General features: G+C 37.9%; 2 protein-coding genes across 3 annotated transcripts; both read right to left on the reverse strand.

Moving 5' to 3' along the window:
• Positions 1 to 2,454: 2,454 nt before the first annotated feature.
• Positions 2,455 to 10,414, reverse strand: LOC121873255. Its single transcript, XM_042376671.1, has 4 exons — positions 9,965 to 10,414; positions 6,597 to 6,793; positions 6,040 to 6,219; positions 2,455 to 4,321 (listed from the first exon to the last, which is right to left on the reverse strand). Exons 1-4 carry the CDS (start codon positions 10,011 to 10,013, stop codon positions 4,016 to 4,018), a joined length of 732 nt encoding a protein of 243 aa, XP_042232605.1. The 5' UTR covers positions 10,014 to 10,414; the 3' UTR covers positions 2,455 to 4,015.
• A 6,090-nt stretch (positions 10,415 to 16,504) lies between these two features.
• Positions 16,505 to 22,995, reverse strand: LOC121873256 (proteasome subunit alpha type-4-like). 2 transcript variants are annotated; one of them, XM_042376672.1, is made up of 5 exons: positions 22,975 to 22,995; positions 21,755 to 21,960; positions 19,164 to 19,330; positions 18,164 to 18,294; positions 16,505 to 17,038 (listed from the first exon to the last, which is right to left on the reverse strand). In XM_042376672.1, exons 1-5 carry the CDS (start codon positions 22,975 to 22,977, stop codon positions 16,748 to 16,750), a joined length of 798 nt encoding a protein of 265 aa, XP_042232606.1. In that variant the 5' UTR covers positions 22,978 to 22,995; the 3' UTR covers positions 16,505 to 16,747. The 2 variants fall into 2 exon arrangements, with proteins under 2 accessions (XP_042232606.1, XP_042232607.1); XM_042376673.1 differs by having other exon boundaries at positions 22,892 to 22,981.
• Between the last annotated feature and the right edge of the window lie 286 nt (positions 22,996 to 23,281).

The raw sequence follows: 23,281 nt of genomic DNA on the forward strand, positions 1-23,281 counted from the left end.
GCAAACAGTTTTCTCACCATCCTAACAATAACTATGGTGGCACTTCAACTCTCAGACCAGTTCAAGAGATGTCAAAATATTTCTTATTCAAGGACTAATCTGTTTATTTGTTGTATCACAAATTATATTATCATTTTTCTATGTTACTACACAGAATACTTTTGGATGTCAAATTTTCTTAACCCAATGAGTAAAAAAAAATGGAAATTATGTACGTAACATCATTTCCGTAACAATACTTAATACTATCAGAATCAGTTCTCAAATATATAAGAACGTGTCTTATATCACAAATACTTAATGCAATTACTCTTATGAATTAACATAAAAAAACCTGTTTTTTTAAAGTAATTATTAGATGTTTTAATTGCCTGTATGTTGGCCTGGCGAATTGGCTAGGAATTAACATACCTAGCTGACGTCGCATTCAGCTTGAACAAAAATAATGCATTTCTTTATCCAGTCTGGAGTAATCTATAAATGAATTTATATACTAATATGAAAAGAAGAAAAATACAGTACAGTATACAATATCTAAAATTTATAGCTCCAAAAATATTAACTATAGTATACTCTCAAACAGCATTGTAACAGCATGAAATAGTAACAACTATGATTAAGCATTATTTGATATCTCCATGATCTTTAAAAAGAATCTTTGCCATATCTTGACAAATGGGTTAACATACATTTCTCATTAAAAAAATCCCCAAATGTATGCATAAAGAGCAAAAACACCATGCAGCATTTTGCTTCCATGCCTTTGACCTTGACATTTGATTTAATTTACAAAAGGCTTGGGTCACAGAATTGCTTAAGAAGAGCAATCTTAACAGTACTTGCACAAAGAACATTCCGACATGGTTAGATTGAAAGTCAGTCAAGTGATGCTGATGAAGATGTCAAATGTTACTCGCTGTATTAAAGATGAAAGATCTTTGACTAACTTGTACGGAAAATATTGGAAATGTTCCATGAGAATCAATACAATAAACAATCTTTTGCTTGTTCAAAAATTGTAAGAAACTATATGTACTGTATTTCAAAACTGAGGCATCTAGAATAGAAGTGATGAATTCCTCCAGATCCTCTTCTGAGTTAATCGCGTTTAAAGAGTGTTGCCTGCTTCCCCAAAGTGCCGGAGGGTGGAGGTATAAACACACTTATGACAGGACAGAAATTTAGTCTGTGTGATAAACTGTCCTATACAGATTGAAATTTGAAGCACTTTAAACGTTTGATGAAATAAAAAAAATGAGAGGGTGTCATGTACATCACTCCTAACCCAGACACCTCAATATAAAATTCTTACAAGGTTTCTTTTATTGATATCCATCTAAAAAATTGGGAGAGATTTCACTAACTTTCTCACTAAAATCTACATCATCCTAATTTAGTCAAAAATTCTCGATACTGTAGTACATGTACAGTATGCACAGGGGAAACTACCACTGTAAATAATGAAAACTTCAGGTATAACATATAATTTCTGCCTAGTTAAAGCTTAATTTCTTTACTAGTCATTAAGATTCAGATGCCATTACAGCACTGACTAATCTTAATGTGGCTGTTTCATAGCACTGATAAAAATACTCTGTTAAATCAACTTTCATAGTCAATGAACAAAGAGAATTAAATCCTATACCAAAAATATAAAATGATGCAGACTTTTGGAATCAGTTATAGAAAACATGCAATTTATATAAAAGAACTATGTACCGTATATACTGTAATCATGTAAGACAAAGCAGCCTCAGTTGCCCATGGAAGCACTATCATGGCCCTGTTGAGGCAGCCTCCATAATTCTTTGTGCAAGTGGCAAAAATTGACTTTTATGACAGTTAAATACTGTAGCCTGTACTTACAAAAGTGTTCATTAAGTGTTTTTAACATTAGGTGGTCAACACTTGAAGGTGTAGACTAGAGGTGTTAAACAGCTGTGGTATTTGGGACAAATGATGCTTTACTACATTGTTTGAAATGTAGAGCAGGGGATATGTGATATAGGGGGAAATAAAATATGCTGTACAGTAGTAAAATCAGTAAGACACCAACTTCCAAATCTGTTTCACTAATATCTCCTTGATTAAATGAACCCATACTATAGGAAAATCTTGAATTACCCCAAAACTATACACAACACCGTCGCTAATTCGATATTGTCAGAACACTTAGTTGATAAACTTAGCCAAGAATATATAGATTTATCCCAACTCATCAAAATTACTGTACCTCACAGTTCTGAATTTTTGCCACAACTCGCCTCCAATTTGAGAGAAACCTGTAATTTTTACAGGACCTGTGACTTCATGCTTAATAAAGGAAAGTTTAGCATGGCAAGGAACTTTAACTGTACTGTGACCGATCGCCCAAGCGGCTAACGAGCCGATTATTTGGTGAAGAGGACAAAAGAAAAAGAAAAGTAACAGATGTGACCGATCGCCCAAGCGGCTAACGAGCCGATTATTTGGTGAAGAGGACAAAAGAAAAAGAAAAATAACAGATGTGACTGATCGCCCAAGCGGCTAACGAGCCGATCAGTGGTGAAGAGGATAAAAGTAAAGTAAGTAATGTACTGTTTTTCCTACAATATTTTCTTACATTGCTCTTCAGTCATTTTATTGCTTCTGGAGGTTTTTTTTTCATTACAGTAGAACATATCTCTCATTACATAATAGAAGGCATGAGTTATGTTAAGAATCTGAAATTAAATTTGATTTTTTTTAATCAAGAAATCATCTTGCAAATTCTACAATGACAAAAAATATCAAATTAGACCAAAAATATTAATTGTGAACATCGAATTGACGAGGGTTCAATGTACCGGTATCTATAAATGCAAATTATAATACCAGGTAATGTAAAAAGGTATTTGCAGTAGCTGCAATAACCCTGATACAGTACCTGTATTCAGTGTCATATCATAATTTTTGGATTTAAATAAAAGGGGAAACAAAATCAAATGCTATCAAAGACATAGAAGTCACAATACTCAAAGTTCCCCCTGACTGACAAACCTACAACTACACACTTATCGCCTTTTGAAATTAAGAGAGATAATCCTTTATTGTTAACAGGCATACAGTACTTAAGTTTAAAATCTTGTTTGTGCACATATACTTGTACCACATTCACTTCTTCTATTTAAAAAAGGGATGTGCTGTACTTAACTTGCTTCCACGGTAAGATGTTTCCTAAATAAGAGAATAAAAAAAAAATTCTCATGAACAATGCAAGTCATATTGAATATTCCAACTTTTTAATAAATAATTAGTACTGTACATGCTGAATTTCCTGGCACGAATGAAAAATGTACATTCAACTGCAATTCTATTCAACTAAAATATAAAACACGTACACATTGCAAAGTCAATTAGAACAAAGCGTGTACATGTATTTGGCAACCAAATTTTCTCAAGATGTTGGCACATCATTGTAATTGTTACTATTTGGTTCTTGCATCCCATAAAAATGATCTGAGGATTTTAGTGAGAAAAATCTCAATACCTGACTGCAATATACCAATAGCATACAAAAACAAATTTCTACTTGAAATACATTGTACCTTCCTTGATAACAAGAACTTGACTTTTAATACTGACTGTTATAACAGGTACTATATAAAACTAATACCACCTTCAAAACTTGAGTGGTTTCAATTTTAGCTGTGTCTGTCAGCTCTATGAGCAGTAATCTTGACAGATGAATCAACTCACTCACTCAGTGAGATAACTTTTCTTGCTCAATCAGTGCCATCCAGCCTGCACTGAAACAATGTATGATCATTTCTTGGTCACTTAAGGTTTTCCTTTCTCTCTTTCAAGTAAGAAAACTTATAATTTTCATTAAAGTGGAGTGACCACTCTGGAATATCACTGTAATCAGAGTGCATGTTTTATCTAAAAGACAGCTCTACCAAATGTCAGCTTTTAAGATTTTCTGTATTAAGTTACAAAATACCTGATATCCATTACAAAAGACAAGATGGATGGGGGATCTTTTTCAAATGTGTGACTAATATAATGAACCTCGCCGCATAAACTTATCACTGGTGCGCAAAAGCTGGAGGGATACACCAAGATTGAAATTCCCAAGCTCCTTATTTAGCAACGTCTTAAGCACAACACTGAGGTCATGCGCAAGACGCTGCCTCTCTTGTCTAAGAACATCAGTCAATACAGAATTTAAGAATCTGCTAACCAGGGCACCTCCGGTCATCTGTGAGAGGCGACATCGTACACTCTCTAAGATAAGGTCACTGGTCAAATCTCTCACCTCTAGACGTCCTCGACATTCTTTCAACTTAACCCGAAGAGTAACCTGCAAGGCCAATATTAGAATTATCATATGTCTACATAATAATATTGATCCTACTTACATATCTCAAAACATATACCATATACAGCAAACCTTCGATATTTACAGTATACAGAATCGCAAATTTTATTTACCAGATATTTGCAATTTAGTCAATGTAAACGTATTCACAATTGACAACTCCTAACATCTAGTACAATATTTGTAGTTTGGGTGGTATGATCAGTGCTGGCAGCTCAATAGTCAATACATACAGTAGTGGCTGGAGGAAGTTTAGGGAGTTGCTGCCTTCACATGAAAAGAGGCATGTAACTGGCATGAGAAGGGTGTGTTGTGTGGCAGTGAAATGTGGGTGGTTAAAGAGGCTGACATACACAGGCCTGAGCAAACTGAAATGAAAATGTTTTGTCATGGGTATGTAATATGTCACTCAAAGATATGAAACCCTGTTCAGAACTTAAAGGGTAGCTGAGTATTGAGAGTACTATATCTTGTATTTTCTCTATTATTAAAGATGTTACTGTATATTATTTATAATAAATCATACACCATAAGAGGCTGATCATACGAAAATATAATAATGAATAAAAAATAAAAACATGACTAAACTGGAGTGCAGGGCAACACCCCAGTATCCCCTCATCATTCGTGACTCATGTTAGGCGTACAGGAAACCCGATTACACCACTGTATTCAGTGAGCTATTATCCCATTTATCAGATTTTTTTTAATATTTTACCCTTTTTTAAAACCCAAATCTTTCCCTGTCAGAACAATTACAGGCCTATGTAAAAAGCTCCCAACATTTAAGGGTTAAACACTAAAGTAATACACTGTGCAAAAACAATTTAGAAAGTACAGCTACAACAAAACCTGGAAATTTCATGTGACAGTACTTGCCTATACCCCAGCATACAAACATCGATGATATTAATAAAATTACAATAAGTCTTGCATTAACTTAATTGGTACAATCGGCAGAAGAAAAAAATTCTGGAACAGCTGAGAACAACCTATTTCAGAATGAGCACTATGGCTCTTGTCATCTCAATGGTTTGTTATTACTTGGTTGCAAAGTAACACTCATTATTCCATGATAATGTATGTTGCTTGTCTTTATAGTATTTATGTGTGAAAAGAAGTAATTTAATTTGCAATAAAACTTCCTCAGAAAGCAAGGTTCAGAATACTCGTTCATTTTGTTGTATTGTATGACGTTTAGAGCGTTCGTGAACTTCTTCGCCAAATGTACACAGTCGATCATAGTGTGGAATTTGCTTTATTTTGGCGATCATTTACGGAGGTTTTACAGTATTTATCCAAAAGATAATAAAGTGTACTGATTACGACTACTCTACTGTATAAGTACAGTATTGTACAGGTACAGTATTGCCAAAGCGATTATCATATAAGTATATCAATTAAAAAGATATTTACTACTTTTACTATGTAATTCAATGATTCTTTGTAGTACTGTATGAAGAAATTTAATTGTTGTTTTCTTTGCTTTTAAACCCCTTTTGTCTCTGCCATTAGTTAGTTCAAGTTCTCATAATTACTAACATTGTTACATGCTTAAAGACTTTAGTTGTTGAAGTCCAGTAATAACATTATAACTTCAACATCAAGGAAACACACAAAGCAGCATTAATACAGTACGTATTAATTTATATTTGATTGATTCATAAGTCCATAATGCAGTTAATGGCATGATCATTTACCTTTGCATTGTTGGTTGTGACTGTAAATGGTCCTCGAGCTGAGATTGGAATCACCTTCAAAAGCTTACCCTGGAGGTCATACTCCCCATTAAGCTGGAGTGTGTCAATACCAAGACATACTATTAATGTTAGCAACTGGACATTAACTCGTACATCTTCAATAATAAATTCCGAGAGGCCCTGTAAAATAGAATTAAAATAAAATTAATTTTTGTCAATTAATTACATACATAAGTTTAAGCATAGCCTAACCTACCCATGTTGGGGAAAAGAGAAGGAAGAAATCTGGAGAATGAAAATTCTCATGTTCAATCACTACAGGTATGTCAAAAGGTTAACTCTGAGAAGCTTATTTGGGGATGTCTGTTGATGTACTATTTACTGTAATACAGTATTGTATAAGAGCACAACATTAAATAGATTACAGAACTTCATGATTTAAGGTGGATGAAATGTTTACAAAGATTAGCCATTTTCACAGCATAAGGTAAAGTACATGATATAACTATGCATGAAATGTTTAAATGATATGTAAATTACCAAAAAACAAAACTTACAGTAAGGCTCATATTGTACAGTCTGACAGTGATATTAAGAGCAGAGTTCTGATGAGCAATGACCTGAGTCTCCAAGGCCATAGGGTCCATGGGTGGGGCCACAATTCCTCCGCTGCCCTCCTCTCCCTTCATGGACTCCCGCAGTGATGCCAGGATTGCCCTGATGGCCTCCTCCCCTGCTGCACTTACTGCCCCTCCTGCATATAAGAAAAGTATGGTGGTGTTTGAAGTACTAGAAAAAATACTTAAATAAAGTACAGTTCTGGTACTCTAAAAAAAAAAATTACTCAAGTAAAAGAAGTACAGTACTGTATTGCTCATTCTCGTTGCTTTTTTTTGGGGGAGGATAAGCCCACCCGGGCACAGGTCACTGACCCACATCAGGGCTGGGGGATATAATAATAATAATAATAATAATAATAATAATAATAATAATAATAATAATAATAATAATAATAATAATAATAATAATAATAATAATAATAATAATAATAATAACAATAATAATAATAATAATAATAATAATAATAATAATAATAATAATAATAATAATTATTCATATTAAATAAAATTTATAATAAAAATACAAAATTACAAATTAAATAATAATAATTTATACCCTAGTAAATAAAATTTATAATACAAAATACAAAATTAAAAATTAAATAATATAATAATAATGATAACAATAATAATAATAACAACACAAATTACAATAATAATAAAGAACCATAAAGATATGCAAAAATTAAACAATCAATAGTGAGAAACAATATGTATGTATGTTGTGTAGTCAATAGTAAGAGAAACAATTGAGACCCTACTGTTGAGTGTAAATGAGGCAGAAAGTCATATCAGCAACCTGGGACTTGGTCACAATTTTTGCGATGCCATATAGCAGCAGGGTCTACCAACATAAGAACATAAGAATGGAGGAAACTGCAGCGGGCCTATTGGCCCATACTGGGCAGTCCCGTTTACACCCAACCCCTATTGCTCATATGAGCATCCAACCTATGTTTGAAACAATTCAGGGTATTCGAGTTAATGATGATATTTGGTAACTTGTTCTATTCATCCACTACTCTGTTTCCAAACCAGTGTTTACCTATTTCACGCCTAACTCTAAATTTGTCTAATTTAAAACCATTGTTACGAGTTCGCTCCTGGTTGGATAGTTTGAGTACCTTTGTAATGTCCCCTTTGTTTAGCCCTGCCTTCCACTTATACACCTCTATCAGGTCGCCCCTCGCTCTACGTCTCTCAAGGGAGTGCAAATTAAGATGCTTTAACCTGTCTCTATACTCAAGGTTCCTAATGCCCGGGATTAGTCTTGTCATTCTCCTCTGAATTCTTTCCAAGGATTCTATATCCATTCTGTAATACGGTGACCAGAACTGAACTGCGTAATCCAGGTGTGGTCTCACAAGAGCAAGATACAGTTTTAGGATGACCTCGCTAGTCTTGTAACTAACACTCCTTTGTATGAACCCAAGTACTTTATTAGCCTTGTTACGAGCAAAAACACATTGTTTACTTGGCTTAAGGTTCCTGCTTATCATTACTCCTAAATCTCTCTCGCAGTCGGATTTCTCTATGGCATCGTTGTTCATCTGGTATCTGGTTTCCCTGTTTACATCTCCTATACTGAGCACTTTACATTTGTCCACGTTGAATTTCATCTGCCATTTTTCAGACCATTCGAAAAATTTGTTTAGATCTTCCTGTATACAGACAACACATTAGGATTCCAATATCTTCCCAGACAGTAGTACGCTCACCCCAAATCCTGATCCTCGTAAATTGTATAAATACGGCCAGACCATTCTACACTCGGCTTCCTCAGAAACCTCCTCGCCCTACAGGACCTCTGAGCAAGTTTCTCCTCACCTAGTCACTCCTAAGCACTGCGCTGTACAACAATATATATACAGAAAGCGCATTGTGAGTTTCTATCCTACCTCATTCCTGAGTGTGAGATATCTACATGTACGTACGTTTGTGTGCCCATAATAAGAGAATTGACAACTGGCCACATACAGTACGCTACAAGTACTCGGCATAAAAATGCCATTGCCCCCCCCCCCTCAAAAATAAGAATTAAGATATATAGTAATGTAGTGCTAATAGTGTACTCAACAAACCAAATTATTCTGAATCACCCAGGTGCTTCCAGTAGCCTGTACGGAAAAATAGCGTAATTATAACGCATTAATAACAAACTACAGGAAAATGTTTTAATGATTCACAACATTATTTGCCTGAACAATTTTAAACAAATAATTATCTAATATGTAAAAATATTATGTGCTGTACAGTAACAGGGAATATAAACCTATAATTTTATGAGTAGGCCTATGTATAGAGTTTAGTATTATTGCACATACCCTGCACTCTACAGTACTTCTCATTTACTGTATACTGTATATAACAAAAGCTAATTTTCATAGTCTATTATGTTTTTACCACAAAATAATGTAAACACATCTTTTCAGACTGAAAACTAATCATGTGTGAAGTATACTGAGGTAATATTTTGTTTTCCCATTTTCTCGAGGTACGAAAGTTTTTACCTTTTATGGAAACATTCACTCAAGTTGGAGCCAAGGGCAAACCAAAGTTGTCAAGTATTTCCCCTAAAATAACAGTTAACTTCTACTTTCGTTTAAAAAGATAGGCTATGGATAATTGTCCGGTTGTTGGTTAGGTACAGTAGTTATTTTAGAGTAACACCAATGATAGAATTGGACGAAACCATGAGGAAACGTTACCTAACCCTACCTAACTTACAAGAAAAATCTTTTAGAACATACCTACGACACTGAATGGAATCTAGTTTCCATTTACATATTTAATGGATTGTAATTTACGTTTCCATACAGTATTGCACAATTCTATCAATTCCACATGGTGTTAATCTTAAAACAAACCTACCTAACCAACAACCGGACAAATATCCACAGCGAAAATAAATACGGTCTATTATACACCCACATTCCTGGGTATTATTCAAATTCTTTTATTTCAAGCGGTATTAAGAAAATATAGGAATATGAACTGCTAAATTACCAAGAGTTTATACAGTATTGTAGAGTAGATTAAATTTACTGTAAACTGTGAACAGGTGCACGTCACTTCATTATACTTAACAGAAAACAAACAATACACACATTTGACTCAAAACAAATCAGTTGTGTTTTATCTGATTGAACAAACCACCAAGCCACAAACACCGGAAGAGTAAAAAGATTACACTGAATCAACACCAGATAACTTTTTCTCATTAGTCACATTTTAACCCTTTGGTTTGAAAAGATATAAAAAATACACCATCATATATAAGTGTATGTGAAGGTTAAGGTACTTACCCTCCTCTGCAGCCGAGTGTTCCGTCATTCCTGCCGTGTACCGCACCATCACTGACTGCTCAACATAGTTTACTTTCAGGTCCTTCAGCCACACCAGCCAGTTCACGCCACGCGCACTGTCACTTGTTACGCCTTATTTTTACATTACCTTGGCCAAGTTACCCTTCTCAAAGCATTCAGGTTTAATAAATTGTGTGCAAGAATATCTAGGTTAAATGCGGCACTACACATGGGAGGAACAGTGAGGGGTGTTATTGATCGAGTGGTGGTAACTGTTACTCGCGCGAGTGCTACAAGTGACTGTACTGATATGCGTCACACTCTCCAGCCCGCCACTGTGCTCAACCCTGCCGTTTTATATGCTGCTCATGATACTCCCCCTCCCCCCCCTAATCCATCATCACGTGACATACTTTATGCAGAGAATGTTGTAGCTTTTGTAGTTTTTAACTAATACTCACTAGTTTTGGATAATACTCCTTCGTGATTTTTGGTATTTAAGATTTTTTCTTTGAGTAAATTAGTACTAGAACAAGATGTTACGAAAAAGAATACAGTAGGTCCTTTGAATTTTTTTATGGTTATAAAAGAAGTATTTAACTCTCAATTCTCACACGATATAAAGTCAAACAATGTATACTTGTACCTACAGTATGTTTGAAGTTTACATACTTGAGAATTGGCACCTAATTAATTTGGGAGAACTTTTTATTCATCTGTCACGTGAAATAGATGAATTAATTGTCCATTTCTAATTAGTTTCTAGGAATAGCTTATACCTGTGTGTTTTTATGGGGTATAGCCCACCCGGGCACAAGTCATGACGGGGTCTGGGGAGGTAAAAATAAGGGTAAAAAAAAATTACCGTAGAGGAGAAAAAGAAGGTTATCATGGCGTGCGGTCTACAAATATAGCTTTGGTCTAACCTAAAACTATAAGGCTGTAGTGGCTCCTCTCCCCTACAACTTCCAACTGATGACTGAGCTCCCACACGCCTACCAGCCAATCAGCGTACAACCAGCGACGCTGGTAGACCTACTCCACATGTCCAGGACTTTCACCACAAACTTCATGGCAAGACTATCTTCTCGAAGATCGACTTGGAGCGTGCTTTCCACCAGATCCCAGTAGCACCTGCAGATACCCAGAAGACAGCCATCACCACTCCGTTTGGACTCTTCGAGTACACTTTCATGAGTTTTGGCCTACGCAATGCAGCACAGACTTTCCAGAGGTTCATGGACCATATGCTTCGCGACCTCGATTTTGTCACCGTCTACATTGACGACATCCTCGTCGCATCTTCGACGCCTGCTGGCCCACCCCGCACCTAACGCCCGGACCACTCTCACAACAGACGTTTCTTCTACTGCAGTGGGCGCTGTCTTACAGCAGGAGATCAACGGAATTTTTATGCCCGTTGCTTTCTTCTCACAACGGCTTCACCCACCACAACTCAAGTACAGCGCCTTTGATCGAGAACTCCTGGCCATATACCTGGCTGTCAAACATTTCCAGCACTTCCTCGAGGCCCGTCAGTTCACCATCTTCACTGATCACAGGCCCTCGCCCACGCCTTTCGCTTCAGCTTCCCCAGTCACATACATCTCGCGGTCCTGCGCCACTTGGCTTACATCTCGGAGTTCTCCAGCGACGCCCAAACACATTAGCAGCAGCCACAACGAGATCGCCGATGCTCTCTCGTATATCCAACATTCTTCCCCGGCCTCCACCCATTGATTATGGGCAGCTAGCCGCTGCTCAAGAGAACGACTTAAGACCTGGCAGCATACAAGACATTCCTCAGGCTCATACACTTCAAGAACTCCCCTGTTCCTGGCATCGGCGAGAAACCAGGGTGCGGACGACATCCTGTGGGTAGCCTAGACCGCTCGTGCCTCACGCCCACAGCCGCTGGGCTTGTTTTCAATCGCGATCTATGAACCCCAGCCACCCGGTGTGCGGGTTTCCAGCGCCTTGGTCAGCAACGCGGTCGCTTGGCCCGCATCAAGTCTGATATCAAGAAATGGGCTGCCCAGTGTCTGGCCTGCTGTCCCTCCAAAATACATCGTCACATAATGGGTTCCTCATAAACCTTCCCTATTCCCAAAGGACGCTAAGTGGTACATTCTCGACATCATGGGACCTCTTCCATCATCCCACGGTAGCACCTATCTTCACCTGCACGACCGCTTCACCAGGTGGACAGAAGCAATTCTTATGCCCAATGCTACAGCAGAGACTGCTGTCCGCGCTTTCATGTCCGTTGTTTCCTGTTTTGCCTCCCCTCGCAACCGTAATCAATGACCTAGGAGTTCAGTTTGAGTCACAACTCTGGCAGCACCTCCTAAGGTGCCTCGGCACGTCTAGACAACGCACTACAGCATACCACCCCTCAAGCCAACGGCATGGTGAAAGTGTTTTCACTGGCAGCTGAAGGACGCCCAAGGCATACACAGTACGAATTCTTACAGCTGGACTGATGCGCCTCCTTAGTGCTCCCGGCATCCGCGGCCACACAAGGAGGATATGGACTGTAGCCCAGCAGATCTTACACCAGGCGCAGCCTCTCGCCTACCCGATTTCTACTCCCTCCTGACCCCCAATTAAACCACTCCTGCCGCTTCGTCACGACTTCTACTCCAAAAGCTACGCATAAGCAGTTTCTGCATTCAGAGCTACTGCCCCACGCCAGCCTCTCCTCGGCGCCCTGTACACATCCCTCCTGCACTACTCACAGCCGAAAGATGTTTTCGTCAGGCACGATGCTCACCGCAACCCATTACAACGCCCCCACGATGGACCCTTCCAGGTGGTTACCGTTCAGCAAAGTTCCTGACGATTATCCAGAATGGCAGGCATGACACCGTTAGCATAGACTGAGTCAAACCGCCACCTTACCTGCTGAGCCCCAGCCCAGCAGCACACTCAACAAACTACGGCTTGCACCAGTCGACCAAGAAGTTACCACTGCAGCAACACCACGCTCATTTACATTTCTGGGCACCCTTTTCACCCTCAGGTACCCCTGTTCTGTCCTGAACCCCTGTCATATCATAGAACCTGCTCCTGCCATAAGTAGACCCTCCTGCTATCATGGATCCTCCTCCTGACATAGACCCTCCTCCTGTCATAGAACCTGCACGTCATAGAACCTGCACCTATCATAGACCCTCCTCCTGTCATAGAACCTGCTCCTGTCATAGACCCCCCTCCTGTCATAGAACCTGCTCCTGCTATGGACCCTCCTCCTGACGCAGCCCCTGCAGCAACAGGAGCACAACAACCATTGCTTGTACAACCTCCTCTAATCCCAAACCCTCTTTCTCCCCCTAATTCTCCCACAGGTTTTGTGTCACTAGACGGAGTTGTTACACGTAGCGGCCGAGTCATAAGTACACCTGCCCGGTATGTGTTATGTGTGGGACACAACCCGGACAACATCCAGCCTCCCGCCGCGCCGGGAGGGGAGGGGGAGTATTGTAGTGGCTCCTCTCCCCTACAACATCCAACTGATGACTGAGCTCCCGTACGCCTACCAGCCAATCAGCGTACAGCCAGCGATGCTGGTAGACCTACTCCACAGTGCGGAAGCACACGTAGCAACGCCAGGATCAGAGTGCCGGGTACTTCTGGCATTCTCCTCTGTGATTGGCTCTCGCTCCACACGCATCCCAAATCCTGATCCTCGTAAATTGTATAAATACTGCCATGCCTGTCCAGGGAGGGCACTCTACACTCAGCTACTGGACCAGCAACATCTCTCTCAGCTCCTCACCTAGTTACTCCTAAGCACTGCGCTGTACAACAATATATATACAGAAAGCGCATCGTGAGTTTCTATCCTACCTCATTCCAGAGTGAAGATATCTACATGTACGTACGTTTGTGTGCCCATACAAAGAGACAATAGACAACTAAAGAGAATTGACAACTGGCCACATACAGTCCGCTACAAGGCACTTACCTTATTCTTGTTTTCAGTGCTTAATGTGTTGGTGTAGTTTCGGTGTTCAGATGAGGGGAAAGGATCCATGAACTCGAAAGCGATTTTTGGTCTTTTGTATACAAGGTAGGCTAGGAAATGTTAGGTTAGGTTTTCAAAGGTTTGTTTGGTGTTCTTTTTAGTGTTTTACCCCACATTTTCCCTGCCCACTTCAAGCAACCAATATTGTTGGCAATTAGCAAGGTCTTGTTTAAAATACTCAAAAAATATATATGTACGCTGGAAACGTAATAAAGTTTTTTTTATTATCTTTTTTCCGTATATAAATAGAAATATGAAATTACAGTAGGATAAACACGATTTTTTTTTACCATTTTTTCGATCTCTTGGTAGAATTTGACTTTTATTTGGCCTTATATCGGATTTCTTTGTGTTTCGTGTCGGGATTTTTTATATGCTTTATTTTCTTAATTCTTTTGTGTCTGTTTATTTCATTCTGTATGTTTGTTCTCATCCCATTGCTGTGTCTTTCATTCCTCCGGTCTCTCTATCCTGACACACACACACACCGACAATTATCTCATTCTCCTAGTTATCTTATTTTTTCTCTCAGTATTGATTACCAAAGAGTCGCCACACACCCAAACTCAGCCTTCCCTCAACTTCCAAAAAAAGTATAAATAAAAATCACACACACGCCATTCAAAAATTATATTAAGTATTACCTATTGACAGAGTAAATCCCCATTCATGATAAAGCCAATCCCCACTCTTGATGTATATTCAGAGACTACCTAATGGAGATAATTGATTATAGCCAAATTAAATGAAACTATTAACATTGCAACTGCCATGTACAGTTGGCCACAGGAATAAGTATACACACTGTAGATGTAAGGTACAAAAATGGTCTGGTAAACGTTGAAACTGCACATCCAGACCCATGATGGTACTCAGCTCCCCCCATCTGTTACCTCTAAACTATTTACTGTTTCCCCTTCTTAATTCCTCTATTTACTCCTCTTCCTTCCTTTACTAATCCAAACATCAGTAAAAAAAAAAAAGTAGGGTAAGAGAAAAAGTGGAGGAGGAGGAGGGAGCTGTAAGATAACTGCAATCCCATTCGGCAACAAGTTTACTATCATTGGATACAATATATTAGTTGTAGTATAAACACAAGACACTTCCGGCCGAAATAGCCCAAAGGCGAAGTGGCCAGCAATCCCCCAATACAAGTACAAGACACTAGTAAAACATTCACAACAAATGTATTTACAACATATATGTAGGAATAAAACATATATCACAGGTCATTTTGTAATTTTGTCTGTTCTGTTCAGGACAGTGTTACCAGATATATTTTCTCAAACACAAACCATAGGTGCATACTTATTCTTGCGACCAACTGTACATAATTCATTTGACGTCGAGTTATTTATTGTTCAGTAGTTCGCTTGTTTACATTAGCACTTCCTACCTCCCCTCCTCTCTCATCTTCTCACCAGCTCTCTTCTTCCTCCTCTTTTCTCACCCCCTATTCCAATCCCCTCATTTGTGCATTTGTTGTTATTTTGATAAAGAGTAAATATACTGAAAATAGGCAACTCATTAGGGACAAAGAGAACTCCATGTTTATGTCTGCATCACACCATCAGCTCTACAGGGTTCAGTTGGGAGTAAAACAAATTCAAATAAACTCCAGTATAAATTTTTGGTTCAGAGTTCAGTATTCAGATGTATAGGGTGTTAATACAGATGTTTGTGTACCTTGTTGAACATAGGCCAAGTTAGTGTTGTGATCTTGTGTTGATATTAGTGTGTACATGAACTTGTTGGTGTTATGAATGTGTTCTAACAGGTGCTGAAACCCAGGAGATCTACTGGTACTTCCCCCCCAAGAGGATAAATAGGTCCTGTATTTGGTCTAATTGCAATTTTGCGTAATTCTGTAAATGCTCCGAGAAACTTAGTGGTGGTAATCCTGTGTGCGTGCGTGTGTGAGTACTCGATGATGAAAACAGGATTTGAATTCCTACCAGTTCCTTTTTTCCAAAATACTAACTTACAATGAAGACAAGACACAGAACAAACTCTTAAGTGATCATCGGTAGACAATACTGCCTTGAACACCATCACCACACCTCTTTAGGGAGTAATAACCCACAACCATTACCCAGACCCTTACATAATAACCATAAGAAAGCATCAGGTATAGTGAGACCTTTAACGGATTATATGGGAAGTGTAGTACATTATATCGAGGTTTGTTAGATGTGAAACCTCCATATAACAGAATATACAATAGCCCATTATAATGAGGGCAGTTACATGTGAAACTTACATATGACCGACCTATACCCATCAGACTGATGTCAACTAAGTAGAGGACAATGATGATATAGAGAGAAATGGAAGGCTAAATTGAGGGAGAATGCGGAGGAGAGGGAGCTGAACATGGGTGTACAGATAGAAAAGCAGGGAACCATACATGAAGAACTCAGCTGATAATAGATAAGATATACAGTAGATACCTTATTTCATTATGATAAGAATTCAATATCACATTCATCTCATATCAGTAGTAAAATACTGGGTTTTATTGTAATTTTTTATTAAAAGTTTTCATCATATGAAGAATATAACTAATTCTCATACAATCTGTCATGCATCATAAGCAGATGCATAATGAGCATTAACATTGAAAAAAAGATCAACATTGTTAAACTTGTGTATAACTCACAAAAATAAGTTACAAGATTATAGCTAAAGCTTTGCTCCTCAGAATAAAGGACTATAAATGATACTCAATGCACTGGTGATTCATACTGTTACTCTTGTTACTTCTTGTCTGATGATTTCCCTGCACCTGACTGCTTGTCTTGCTTGGCTGCCTCAGCATCTGCCTCTTTTTGTTCATGTTCCTTAATTAGGTCCTTTACCTCATCCACAGAGATAACATTAATCACAGTTTTGTTATTCTTCCTAACAAGTGTGGCAAACTCCAGCTTCTCAGCATTTAGTTTTGTCATATCTAGAGTCTTACTCATGACTTTCAGAGCCAGCAAGAGGGCTTGGTGCAGGTCTGTCTCACCCACCTTATACTCCTGCTTCAGGATGGACACAGCTGCCTGAAAAAACAAAAAATAATTGAAATAAAAGGCAAACACCTATTATGAATTTCTACATTACCCCTTATACCTGTACTGTATTAATAAATTACTGTTCAATTTACAAGTACATTTAATGAATATCAAATAAGAATACAGGTACAGTATTATTAGTTGACCTCCAGTGCAAGGATGGAGACATCTAACACCTAGACTTGCACCACTCTTTGCAATTCTGTACTGTACTGTAATCATGCTGTAAGAGGAGCCATACAATATATATTTTGGCTAATTTAACACATTTCCCAAGTTCATTTTATTTGTAACGTTGTTTACCATTGACATTCCTTGATAAAAAAAATTTTGGTTAATACATCTGGAAATGTCAATGTCCAAAACGACTTTTTTTTATTTTTTGTTATGCAACGGGCTAATATAATAATAATAATAATATAGGTGAGTATGTATGTTATGGAGGTTTTAGAATTTTGCTAGCACAGCATAAATGGTTTGACTAAGTGATTTCAGAATAAAAAATCCATTCCTAGCAGTTTAAACACAAACAACCGTTACAAGTTAGAATCAGAGATATTGAAAAATATACTATTTAATAATTTTTTAAACTAATAAATACTTTACAGGCAAATATTAATGCACAATGGAGGCCACGAGTGTGTGAGCAGGACAAGGGAGAAAATTTGAAGGGAAAGTGCAGCACATTCTGGTCTGACTGCAGGAAGTGCTCAACCCTCGTACTAGAAGGGGTTGTTATATACTGTATTTATTTTGTGTTGGATTACCATGAGAGAGAATAGCTCGAGGAGTGGCGCGCCAAAATTTCACGCGTCAATCATAATAGGACGAGACAAAAGACTGACGCGGATATCGAGTCATGGTGTGCAAGAGTGTCAAATGTGAAATCATAAGTCACTCACAGAAAGCCTGTGACTATAATTTGATCCTAAAGATGAAGTGTTCATTCATTTAGGTAACAGCTTCCCAATTGATTTTTATTCTAGGTTGATAATTACAAAGTTCACCATCATTACCAGCAGTCATATCTAAAAAAAAAAAAAAAATAAATAAAACTACATGTCAGAAGTAATAAATCCATTAAGAACACAGAAAACAAGTGTAATATCTCACCGCACTGCTATTGCCAATACATGTGGCCTTCCAACCAGAGTAGTTCCCAGACGGGTCACTCTGATAAAGCTGGTACCCATGACGACCGTCCCAACCCATATATAGAATTGATACTCCAAATGGTCGTTTTCCTGTAAAGAAACAATCCAGCTTTAAAAATCCTGCTTAGCAATAACTTGCATCTTTAACTATTTTCTATGCAACAAATTACTGTAACATCTACATTAACAAAAACATTTAATTAAATTCAAACACTACTTAATAATTCCCCTAGTATCCAATAAGACCAACCATGAAACTAAGACTACATCACAAAAACTTTGCAATTGATAAGTTTATTAATTCTTTACCATTTGGAATGAGAAATGAAGATGGTGCCAATCTTAAAATTGGAACCATGTAACCTTTTTTTAAGCAATATGATAGATGTTTTATCATGTGTACCACTACCTATAAGATCTGGTTATGCAGTGACCCATGAAAAACTTTCACAACGCTGAATTAGTTCACTTCTGTAGATTTCTCCACTCATAAAATCCTTTACCAATTTATGGCTTTCTTCTACATATACTGTACTGGGGTATATATACTACCGGACTCTTGCATCTTCATATGGTGAGATATTTTCAAGATTTATTCTGTACCATCAACTCATCAACCACTCCCTTCATTATAAGTAGAGAACTGTACAGTCAAAAACCTTAAAAATTCATACTTTGCCTTAATATGGCTATATTCAGAAGAACCCCAAAGTTTGCTGAAGTTGAAATCCCATAAAATGAAGAACTAATGAAATGTAAACAAGATTAGGGATGCATTCCATAACCTATTTACTGTTCTGCCAAAGATCTATTAATAACATTACCCGATATTTCATAACATTCAAACAACAATCACTCAATAAAACAAAAGATTAATGATAAAAAAGGGTGAATAGACATTGTAAATAGATGAATACAGTACTGTACATGCATTAACAAAACAGATATCAAAGGCATACCTCCATATTGTGTGTAAGCCTGCTTGATGTCAGACAGTCTCATAACAAGCTGCTCACAAGGGATGGGTTCACCAAACAGAAGAGTGTGTCGCTGTGCAATAGCACGAAGTTCATTTGTTAACACATTAGCATCAGAAGTGATACCAGCCACACAACAGGCCATATCCCTGTGGGGAGCAAATATTACTATTCATTATGAATACCTGTATACAGTGAAAAACAAAAACATAACTCGCATCTCATTCGTCAGAATTTGTGATACATTGGCACAGCACCAGATAACCATAAATTTTTTTAGTAGACAGTGTTATCAAGACGTTTACCATACACTTGTACATACACTCATACAGTACAGTATACAATCTGCCCTTGATGAAAAATGACAAATATGGCAACACTGAATTTGATCACATGAAATAGAGGTACTGTACATATACTGTACCTGTACAGTAAAATTCCCTAAGTTAGATTTGCCATCAAGTCGGACTCAGTCCAAGTTACTAGCACATATACGAGGTCTGTCCAAAAAGAAACCGATATTTTTAAATAGTGCGCCAACGAGCCGGCGCAGCGTGCTCACGATGGGAGCTCTGTGTAGCGGTGACCTTGACCTTCAGTCTAGCACTAGCTGCATCACGCCACGTCAGTTAGTCATCGAGCTACACACGCTAGAGTGAACGTGTGTTTAGTGCACTTGGCGATTTGTTGCGAGTTGAACAATGAAGGATCTTGAAGAGCAACGTGTTTGCGTGAAATTGTTTCAAATTGGGAAAAACTTTTAAGGAGACTTTTCAAATGTTGCAACAGGCTTATGGAGAGGATTGTTTGAGTCGTACGCAATGTCACGTGTGGTACCAGCGTTTCAAAAGGGGAAGAACATCCACCGAAGACGATCCCAAGTCTGGACGTCAGAGTCGCTCAAATGTGGAGGTGATGTTGATCGTCTTTTTTGATTGGAAGGGCGTCGTTCATCATGAGTTTGTTCCACGTGGTCAGACAGTAAATAGTTTTACTTGGAGGTCCTGAAGCGTTTGAGGGAGGCAGTGCGAAGGAAGAGGCCTGAGGCGTGGACAAACAAGACCTGGATGCTGCACCATGAAAATGCACCTGCTCACGCGTCGCTCCTTGTCCGTGACTTTTTGGCGAAGTACGAGACGACTATTGTCCCCCAGCCGCCCTACTCTCCGGATTTGGCCCCTGCGGACTTTTTCTTTTCCAAAAGTTGAAATCTACACTGAACAGTTGCCGATTTCAAATGATAGAAGGGATAGAAGAAAATTCACTAAGAGACCTGCACACCATCCCTCAAAACGCATTCCAGAACTGGAAAAAACATTGAGAGCGGTGTATCAACAGTGGAGGGGAGTTCTTTGAAAGAGACAAGTCTGATTAAGTTGTAAGTAAAGCAATAATTTTGTTTTTTAAAAAGTTCAGTACAGGAGGGATTGGCTAAAGCTCCTGCATAGATGGATACTCTTGATGATACACAGGTTCAGAATTATTATTATGTAATCAGGGACTTCAGGAGCCTAGTAATATGCTGACAGCATGCACAGCAAAGGCAAGTCAAGATTCATGACCTCTTCAAGCCACTACCCAAGCAGCCTAAAAAGCACAGCATTTCTACCACACATTTTATTCTGTTTACATCCTCCTTCAAGAGTGAAGCAGTTGACAAGCCTCGGCCCTCAAATGCTAAAAGGGCCTATCAAGTCACTAGTCTCCAACTCTGATCTTTCTGTGATACCTAAACTGCTAGATAATGTGATGGCATCCAGCAGTGATTAAATCATTGAATAGTGCTTACTGTACAGCATGTATTTTTAAGTGATTAAATTTAAGCTTACTGTGACTAAGTTTACCCTGTAGTGTAATTAAGTTTGGTGTAATACAGTAGTGTACATATTTCTACTTTAATTTTAAGCATGTCAGATTAGCCAAAGTGCAGTGCCTCTCTCCACCCACCAAGGCTCCAGTAATCATATGAGAAACGGTAAGTGCCCTGACACTTCAGTTGTTATTATTTCTTTGAGTAAAATATATACATTTCATTCTTTTTTTTTTTTTAAGTATTTAGACAACATATCTGACATTAAGGGGCACCAAGAGAGGTTATTACCTCTCAGTCGAACTGGCTTAATCCCTGTATAGGCCAACTTAAGGAAGATTAACTGTAGTACCAAATATAACCAAACATTTAAAAGTTTATAACAATCATAATTTACTTTACTTTGTATAGGTTACATTCATGATTTGTGGAAATTTCAAACTTTATCTTAGCCTTTTTTAAATTCACAGCAAACAGCTAATGAACATGTTCTTGGGGTATACTGTGTAGTGAGAAGACATTCCATTCATCTCTCCAAACAATCTCTTCTTTACTTGGAAGCCCTAAATTGATTTGTAATGATTCCCAACAAAGGTCCAAGCATACTGGAGGGTGTTAAGAAAACATTATTGACCAAGAGAAAAGGTGTGTGAAGCACTGCAGAAAAGAAATTTATTAACCTTCAAGATTCACTGTACTGTACTGTATTATGGGAAAAGGTTTGTCAATGGACAGCAATTAAAAAACAGTACTGTATACTCACGCATCAATTCTGTAAATTTTATCAGATAAGAACACATCATCAAGGAGCTTGTTGGTGTTCCGACGCTCAGCAGCTAACACAATACCATCATTTGCCAGAATACCTAAACAGGTACCAGCATGACCAATGGCTTCCATTGCATATTCCACCTGGTACAGCCTTCCCTCCGGGGAGAAGATGGTCGTTTTAGAATCATAGCGACGAGCCTGTTGAAATATACAGTATATAAGGCCACAGATTAATGGAACGTCCTAGACTTATAATATACCGGTGGGTCTGACCGGTTAGGTCAAGTCATTTTTGAGGGAATCATCACTGAAGAAAAGTATCATAGAATTATCTAAAACATTGATTGCAAAGAAAAATTCCCAAGGTTCTAATTAAGTCGTCAATTATAAATTGACTGAAATGTTTCCTAAAAAGGCCCTTCCCATGGTTAACCCGTAATATTGTTCCCAATATTAACTATAGCAAGTGTGTTATGGGATTCTTTAGTTCAATTTTCGCTCCTGGATTTTTCTTATCACCAGGTATGGGTAAAATTATCGTTTCAGTCATCCCCACCTACTTGGAAGTTGTTCAAAAAACTTCAAAAAACATTGGAAAAAACATAACTTCAACCTAACCTAACCCAACCTAACTTAACCTAAACTTAAAATCCTAAAATTCGCTGGATGACCGAAACAATAATACGGTAAATTTTTACAAGTGGAGAACAAAAGATTTTTTGTTGATCATATTGCTCAACAACAAAAAACCACCAAAACCAACCTAACCTGTTGTGTTAGGTTCGTTAGTTGCTTACTTGTAAAACAAAATACCGATAATACCTATTACTCTTACCTCACCTACCCTAACCTAACCAAGCCACACAACTCAGGACCTATACTAACCTAACCTAACCTTAATACCTAAGATTCCCGGGGATGATCTAAACAATAATAATTCCCCAGGTATGCACTATCGGAATTTCATCCCCAACATACAAGAGTTTACAATCTTATAAGGCAAAAACTAAGTACGAGTTATTTTGTATATGAAGTAAGTAACTGCCATGGCCTCACACATATTATCTGTCCTCCCACAACTCCTCGCATTAATCACTCACTATTTTCTCATAGTTTAACCCTAACATACCATTATGACAGAAGCAAACTACGGTAACTGGTTGGCACCGGCCTCACTATGACAAGAATTACTCAGCGTTTGTGTACACTTACCATTTTGAGAACAAGTGACTGTCAGCTCCCGCGAGGCTCCTGTTCAAGTGCAGTAATTTACGGTAACATAATTATATTTCTATTACTGCATCTATGGATTATAATTAAAAATATATGAGCATTCATAAATATATATCCCTTTTACTTTTAAACTCATAATCTTGTTGGGCAAATTTAAATGTGATATATCTTAAATTGGAAGACCTAATTTAGAATTATTAAATTTCTAAATATACAGGTACTGTATAATCATATTTTCCTTTCCTTAAATTAATATTTTGGGCCTTTCATTTCATTCTCTTTTCGC

This window comes from Homarus americanus, unplaced genomic scaffold (genome assembly GCF_018991925.1).
Source record: "Homarus americanus isolate GMGI-L3 unplaced genomic scaffold, GMGI_Hamer_2.0 scaffold32929, whole genome shotgun sequence".
NCBI classification, from domain to species: domain Eukaryota; kingdom Metazoa; phylum Arthropoda; class Malacostraca; order Decapoda; family Nephropidae; genus Homarus; species Homarus americanus.

Excerpts from the sequence above, each read along its gene's own strand:
- LOC121873255 (XM_042376671.1), bottom strand. The coding sequence starts at position 10,013 with ATGGTGCGGTACACGGCAGGAATGACGGAACACTCGGCTGCAGAGGAG. Across the intron at positions 6,794-9,964 it reads ACACTCGGCTGCAGAGGAGG|GAGGGGCAGTAAGTGCAGCA; the intron begins GTAAGTACCTTA and ends TCTTATATGCAG. Across the intron at positions 4,322-6,039 it reads TCACAACCAACAATGCAAAG|GTTACTCTTCGGGTTAAGTT; the intron begins GTAAATGATCAT and ends TTGGCCTTGCAG.
- LOC121873256 (XM_042376672.1), bottom strand. Across the intron at positions 19,331-21,754 it reads AAAATTTACAGAATTGATGC|GGATATGGCCTGTTGTGTGG; the intron begins GTGAGTATACAG and ends TGCTCCCCACAG. Across the intron at positions 18,295-19,163 it reads GGCTTACACACAATATGGAG|GAAAACGACCATTTGGAGTA; the intron begins GTATGCCTTTGA and ends GTTTCTTTACAG.